Raw genomic sequence first — 7,232 nt, 5'->3', positions numbered from 1 at the left:
CTGGGCGCCGTGGCCCGGAGCGCCGCGCCAGAGCCGGGCCGGCCCCACACTGCCGCCGGCCTCTGGAGGCTGCTCGCCAGCCGCTTCCGCCGGAGGGAGCCCGCGCCCGCGCCCTCCGAGCCGCTGTGGAGCCGCCGGGCGGCCGCGGCCTCTGGGCTCCTGGGCGCGCCAAGCGGTAAGGGGGAGAGCCCCGGCCTGCGTGGCCTCCCTGGTTGGAGTCCGGGGTTGAGGGCGGGTGTGAAGCAAACCGGAAACCTACCTGGGAGGGGCGGGCGTGCCGTGTGGGCCCGGGGGCTAGCCGGGGCTGGTCGAGTGGGGTCGGCGCCGGGCAGGCAAGGCTCCGGGGTCGCCGGTGGGTCTGGAGAAGGTGTCTGTGGCAGAGGTGGCCTTCCAGGTGGGTCCGGGCAGGGCCTCCCGCCCGTGGCCCTAGCGTGGTGGAATGAGAGCGGGTCGGAAGGGCCCCTTATCACTTTGGGTGCCTGAGGAGTTGGGGCCCGGGAGGGGAGGGATGGAGACTCACTCGGAGCCAGCGGGCTCTGGGTGGGACCCTAGAACAGCAGCGTTTCTAGCTCCCAGGCGAGGCTCGAGCCCTCACCTCGGGCTGCCTATGCAGATGAGTTTGGGGAATGCTTGTGGACCCGACCATCATAAGCACTGTTTGAGACAGCCTGGGGACGGGGAGCAAGCCCAGCCAGAGAGGCTGGCCCAGGCCCAAGCTGCCCAGAGCTGACCGCAGGATGTCCAATACAACCTAGAGGATAAAGGAGAGGGGGGCTCTGCGTGGCTGGAGCCCCGCAGGAGCTGAGGATGGACTGGAGAGGAGGAGCCCCGGAGGTGGGTCTCTGGGACACAGAGGGCGGTGGCCTCCTGCCCAGGAGGAGCCTGGGGACGAGGGCCACTCCCCATTGGACCTGCCTCTCACAGAACAGGGCCAGGTAAGGGCTCCTCCCTCTTCAGCCTCCAGGAATGCGGTAGGTGGCCGCACCCTGCAAGGGTGAGCTGTTCCTACTCGCAGCAGAGGCTGCAGCCCTTGCAGCCCAGCTTGGGTCTGGCTGAGACCCACTGGAGGCCTCTCACCAGGTGGGGGGCAGCAGGCCAGGTGTGGCTCAAGGTAGTAACTACGCACCTTGCTGTAGCAGTAAGAGGAGGGATCAGGACCAGGCCAGTGGAAGTGGGAGCTGGCATTGCTCTGTCCCACCCGCGCAGAACGTTCCTGCTGCTTCCCAGGAAACTAGGGCGTGAGTGCTGTTTTCTGGCCTTGGCCTGCGAAGGGGCAGTGTCAGAGGCAGCAGGTGGTGGATAGCAAAGGTGTGTGTCCCACCCCAGTCCTGACAGGCAGCCTTCTCTCCCGCAGACTCCTTTGTGAACAGCCAGGAGTGGACCCTGAGCCGTTCGGTGCCGGAGCTTAAAGTGGTGAGTGAGGCCCATGGGAGGCCCAGGCAGCCCAGGGGCTGGGGGTGCGGGCTGGAGTGGTGGGCCGGCGTTGCTTCCCCTGCTTCCAGTCCCCTCCGTCTCTAGGCTTGGTCTCTCCCGTCACCCCTCTCTTCCCTGTTTCTCTTTGCTCGCCCATCCTCAGCACTGGCCCCTCTCCTTGCTAATGTATTAGCCTTTCCTGCCCCGCGTCCTCCGTCCTGCCCTCTGACTGCAGCTCTCCCGCCTTCCTGTCCCACAGGGCATTGTGGGGAACCTGTCTAGTGGGAAGTCGGCCCTGGTGCACCGCTATCTGACGGGGACCTATGTCCAGGAGGAGTCCCCAGAAGGTGAGCGTTACGGGCCGGCCTTAATGGCCGCCGTCCCTCCTTCCCATTGTCTGTGCGGGGGCTCCAGCCCCTTGACTTTATCAGCGCTCCCGTCTTCTCTGTTGGAAGCTGTGGATTTCTTCTGTTTGGCCCCCATGGGCTCGCTCTTCTGGTTTTGGGCCTGACCGTGAACTCTGTCCTAGGGGGTCGGTTTAAGAAGGAGATTGTGGTGGATGGCCAGAGTTACCTGCTGCTGATCCGAGATGAAGGAGGCCCCCCTGAGCTCCAGGTGACGCCCCTGCCCCCAGCCCTGGCCTTTGGTGCCCCTTTCTTGAGGCTCCCAGTCGGGACTGGGCAAGGTCGCGTGTGGGGAGAGGGGTACGCAGTTCGCCCGTGCCCAGGCGAGGGTGGTAATTGTGCTCGGTCGCCCCTAGTTTGCTGCCTGGGTGGACGCGGTGGTGTTTGTGTTCAGCCTGGAGGATGAGATCAGCTTCCAGACGGTGTACAACTACTTTCTGCGGCTCTGCAGCTTCCGCAACGCCAGCGAGGTGCCCATGGTGCTGGTGGGCACGCAGGGTGAGCGGGCCAGCAGGGGTGACGCGGGGGCTCTGGGCCCCCAGGCAGCAGGCACGAGAAAGCCTGGCTCCCCCGCCCTCCTGGCGCTGGACCAGCCCTTTTGTGTGGCCCTAGAGTGGGCACCTCCTCTTTGCCCCGTATGCACTGGGTCTTCCCCAGCTAAGATCCTGCCATCCGTGTGGTGGTCGTGTCCACATTTTGAGATGAATAAACAGAGTGGCTGGCCTGTTCCCACTCAGTGAGTTGGTGGCAGAGCTGGAACGAGGCCCAGACACCCGTATTCTCGTGCTCCGTGTCGTCCGCTGCCCGGGCTCTTTGCCCAGCCATCCTCTGACCAAACGGCCCACCGGCCAGCAGCCTCAGCTTCTCAGCAGGCTGAGTCAGTCCCCACTCTCCCGTCTCCAACAGACGCCATCAGTGCCGCGAACCCGCGGGTCATCGACGACAGCAGGGCCCGCAAGCTGTCCACAGACTTGAAGCGCTGCACCTACTATGAGACGTGCGCCACCTACGGACTCAACGTGGAGCGCGTCTTCCAGGACGGTAACTCGGCGCCAGGGACGCTCCCCCAGAGGGGTGTCAGGCAGGCGGGGGCGGGGGGGGGGGGGGGGGACGCCATCAGTGCCGCGAACCCGCGGGTCATCGACGACAGCAGGGCCCGCAAGCTGTCCACAGACTTGAAGCGCTGCACCTACTATGAGACGTGCGCCACCTACGGACTCAACGTGGAGCGCGTCTTCCAGGACGGTAACTCGGCGCCAGGGACGCTCCCCCAGAGGGGTGTCAGGCAGGCGGGGGCGGGGGGGCGGGGGGGGCGGCTCTAAGCTGGGCTCCTCCCTCCTCCCTAGATGGGTAATTGACTGTGCTGTCCCCTGCAGTGGCCCAGAAGGTAGTGGCCTTGCGGAAGAAGCAGCAGCTGGCCATCGGGCCCTGCAAGTCACTGCCCAACTCTCCCAGCCACTCTGCCGTGTCCGCCGCCTCCATCCCGGCCGTGCATATCAACCAGGTGCGGGCAGCCTCCCCCCACTGCCACTGCACGCCCCGCCCACCGCGGCCCTGCCTCACCATCCTGTCTGCCTGCCTGCCTGTCCCCCCACCTCGTCTGGTGTGCCGCCTTGCAGATGGTTTGAAAGCACTGGCTCGAGTTCCCTTAGCCTGCACGACTGGCCTGGCCTGGCCTGGCCTCCTCTGTACCCCGTGGTGACTGCCTTCCTGCTAGTTCCCATCCCTGCTCGACACTCTCCTTGCCCCGCAGCTGCAGCAGCTGAGGCCGCCTAAGCATTTGCTCTGGTCAGCCACGTTAGCGCTATCTCAGTGCCCGCTTCCCGTGCAGCCGTACTCAGGAGGCTCTAAGCTGAGCTCGTCCCTGCTGGCCCTCACCTGCTGGCCCTTCTCTCGGTGTTTGTGTTTAGAAGGGCAGCACTTACCCACAAGGGCCAGTGGCATTTGTGACGTGTGGGGTAGTGGGGATGTTCTGAGCCGGGTCCTGCCAGGGTTCCTCCCGTATTACCACTTGGACACCTGCCCACTTCCTGGGCCTACTGCCTGGTTATTTTCTGGCCCTTGGCAGGCAGGCCGGTACTTGCATCTCCCCGCTCGGTCCCTGCTCGGCAGAAAGCCCTGGGCCATCACAGGTGTGCATGCTGAGTGGTCAAGCCGACAGCCACTCCTTCACTTCTGCCAAGGGCCATCGTCTTTCTGAGGCCCCCTGGCCCACCAGTGTCCTGATGACAGCCTGGTGACTTTTCCAGAGAGCCCTCCCTTTAGCGCTTTAGAAGGCATCAGGGCTTCCCCTGTAAGCACTCCCCCGTGGAAGAAAGGAGGCACGGAAGGTCTTTCTTCACGGTCTCTGGGCGGCTCTGCCTCAGCTGCAGAACCCGCTGTGCACGGGGGCCCTGCCCACCGAGGGGCAGCAGCTCAGGTGTTTTGCTCCCTTTGTACGGGTTAGGATTCGGGGAGGCTGCCAGGGCAGGACACGTTCTCTATTTAGTGATCATCCGATGGGCCGTTAGCGGGTGGCCTTGTCAAACTGTGTTTCCCCTAGTCCTGGAGTAGACACTGCCGAGCACCTGCTGTCTCTCTGCTGAGATCCTCTGCTGCCTCTCTCCCTCACCTGCTGCTTCCTCTGGAGCAGTCTTAGTTTAGCTGTTCCGCTCTCTGCCCCGGCCCTCCTATATCCTGTGCCCTGTCACCCACACTGCCTCGAAGCAAACCTCATCCTCCCCCTGCACCCTGAGGCCCGCCCTGGCCTCCTGCAGCCTTGCTTATTTGTCACTGACTTGGGGATCTCATCCAGGGTGACCTGCCACCTCGCGTCACACCCACCTGTGAGCCAAGACTCCACAGTTTGTTCTCTTCTGGCCTCTGTCACTGACTCCAACCTGCTAGCCTTTGCCTCCGATTCAGCTCCCAGGCTGACCCCGAATGGCCCCTGCTGGGGCCCTAGTGGGGCAGCCCAGTGTGGTGACCACCGGGTCCTGCTGGCCTCCAGGCCGTGCTACCTTTCCCCTTGGTACCACCTGTAGGAGCTGGTGGCCCCCCTACTGCCCCACGAGCCCCCGGCCAGGTCTCCGCACCGCAGGCTTCCCAGCTCCTGCCTGCCACCCGCCCCCACGCCCCTCCCGGAGCCGCCCTCAGCAGCCCTCTCTGTCCTTAGGCCACGAATGGCGGCAGCAGCGCTTTCAGCGACTACTCATCCTCAGTCCCCTCCACCCCCAGCATCAGCCAGCGGGAGCTGCGCATCGAGACCATCGCTGCCTCCTCCACCCCCACACCCATCCGCAAGCAGTCCAAGCGGCGCTCCAACATCTTCACGGTACGTGCCCGCCCCTCCCGCCTGCCCGGCCGCCTTCACCGAATGGGCAGGGCCGAGCCCCCAGCCCCCGGCCAGGAGGGAGCAGGCAGGACGATGCCACCTGCTGACCTCCATCCCTACTGACGCGCGCCGCTTCCGTCGGCTCCTTACCGGTGCCCCCCCGTCCACACCCAGACTCTTCCAGACTGTTCCTCCGAGCCCACGGGGCCGCCCTCAGCGCATCCACACAGACACTCCTCCTGGCTGCACACACACACCCTCCCTCTCCCCGACCCCATAGGGCTTCCTGGCCAGCTTGAGGGATCTCTGGACGCGTCTGCTCTAACTCTGAGGCACCCGTGATTCCGCAGTTGTGGACTGAGGCCCCAAGATTGTTTGCCTGAGGCTACAGGAAGCGTTTGCTGGCAGAGCTAGAATGAACAGGGCCCAGGCCTTGAGTCCACCTGCCCGCTCTTTTCATTCTCCCACGCTTCCCACCCGCTGCTGCCATCGGCCTAACGAAGGCTTAGCTGTCTTTCCCCAGGCCTCCATCTCCCGATTCCCTGCCTCGGTCCCCCCACAAGCTCTTCCTCTCCCCCTCCCCGCAGACCCCAGCCCCAGGGTCCCGTGTGCCTTCCGCCGTAGGGGCCCAGCCCGTCAGCTCTTAGGTGTCCTGAGCCTGCATCTGACACGCAGTGCCCATCCCCCAACTCACCGTCCAGCTGGGACTTGGCTGGACCGTTCCGGGAGTCTTGGGTCAGACTCAGGTGGGTGAGCTGCCCGTGTGGACTCTCAGGAGATCGCCCTGTCCTTCTGCGTCACTCCACGTGCCTCTTTCTGAGCATCAGGGCGTGGCTGTCAGTCCAGCCCACCAGGTCAGGCCCCGGCCAGGCTCTCAGGAACCCCGTCCAGACAGAGCCAGTGCTCCCCAGGCCTCGCCCATTCATCCTCGCCTCCGCCTGCCCGGCGCACTTCTGCCCAGTCTGCCTGCCTCTGTCCGCCCCGTGCCTGCCTCGCGCCCTCCCCGGCCATGCTGCCCGATCCCCTCCCTGCTGCCAGTTGCTGCCGTGCGTTACAGCCGCCCCTGCACTTTGGAAATGTTGTCCTGCACTTGAGTGGAGGCCGGAGTAGAGGTGCAGGGGAGGTGAGGCAGGAGGCTGAGTCCTAGAGCCAGCCCCCAGCCCCCAGCCCCCAGCCCCCACCCTGCCTGGACTCGCAGCTCCCCGTCTCCCGTGCACGCCCATTGAGACGCACAGCGCCTTGGGCTGCCTGCTCGCGCCCACGCCTCCCGCTGCTGCCGCTGCCGCCGCCGTAGAGCCCGTGGGCGACCTGTGTTTGCAGTGACTGCTATCCACGCCCTCGGCACCTGCTCCCTCCACACCATTCTTCACCTCTCACCTTCCTCTGCCGCTGGTCTTGCACCACCCCAGGGCACGCGCTCTTACCTCTGCCGCCCGCCCGGGCCCAGGGCCCCCTCGCCAGCGCCTTGGCGCTCCCCACGCTCTGCTGCCTGCTCCGCGGAGCTGTTTCTGCCCGCCCGCGAGCGGCGCCTGCCTCGCCGCGCGCGTCCTGGGCACAGCCGGCCCCGGGCCCTTTCATTCTCTCCATCTTCACCGTGGCAACCTTATTTTTTCTTTCCATTGATTCCATGGTGACCTCACTTGCGCCATTGTCCCCGAGGCAGCCTCAAGACGTGTCCGTCTCTAGAGGTGCATCTCAGGACCTCCCCTTCTCATCGTCGCCGCCGGGGCCACCCCCTTGCCCTCCTCGTCCTCCCCAGCAGGGCCACGCCTGTTCTGTGGCTGGTGCCCCCGTGACTCTCCCGCTGGACACGGCCGCTGACGTCCCCCGTCTCCCCCATGACTTCATGTACTCGTTTTGTTGCCACTCTTGCTCTGCTTCCCGTCCTGGGGGGGGCCCCCTCTGGGCTCCCAGGGATCCTCTGCTGGTTGGGGCCTCTCTGCTCGCCAGCCTGGCTGGGACAGCCTGCACCCCGCTCCCCACGACCGGCTCTTCTGGGTCTGGGGACCCGGTGGCAGCGGGCCCATCCACCTTCCTCCCCCCTGGGCCGAAGGGGCAGAGGCCGAGGCGCCCAGGAGAGGCCCGGGGCGGGTGCTGACGGT

The 7,232-nt window shown here is 65.6% G+C and overlaps 1 protein-coding gene across 6 annotated transcripts in view; it reads left to right on the top strand.

The window, feature by feature from the left end:
- The window catches only part of AGAP3 (ArfGAP with GTPase domain, ankyrin repeat and PH domain 3), a 58,033-nt gene that overhangs the window by 28,723 nt on the left and 22,078 nt on the right, over positions 1-7,232 (top strand). For all 6 annotated transcript variants that reach the window (XM_007469824.1, XM_007469821.1, XM_007469822.1 and 3 more), the window contains 7 exons: positions 1,355-1,413; positions 1,673-1,760; positions 1,943-2,028; positions 2,174-2,315; positions 2,724-2,858; positions 3,194-3,321; positions 4,972-5,130. In XM_007469824.1, the coding sequence (XP_007469886.1) occupies positions 2,294-2,315; positions 2,724-2,858; positions 3,194-3,321; positions 4,972-5,130 (444 nt within the window). In that variant the 5' untranslated portion in view covers positions 1,355-1,413; positions 1,673-1,760; positions 1,943-2,028; positions 2,174-2,293. The remainder of the gene's footprint in view (positions 1-1,354; positions 1,414-1,672; positions 1,761-1,942; positions 2,029-2,173; positions 2,316-2,723; positions 2,859-3,193; positions 3,322-4,971; positions 5,131-7,232) is intronic.

The sequence above is a fragment of the Lipotes vexillifer genome, unplaced genomic scaffold (assembly GCF_000442215.2).
Source record: "Lipotes vexillifer unplaced genomic scaffold, Lipotes_vexillifer_v1.1 scaffold472, whole genome shotgun sequence".
In the NCBI taxonomy this organism is placed as follows: Eukaryota; Metazoa; Chordata; class Mammalia; order Artiodactyla; family Lipotidae; genus Lipotes; species Lipotes vexillifer.
Note: the sequence above shows the minus strand (reverse complement) of the source record. Positions and strands in the feature narration are given on the sequence as shown.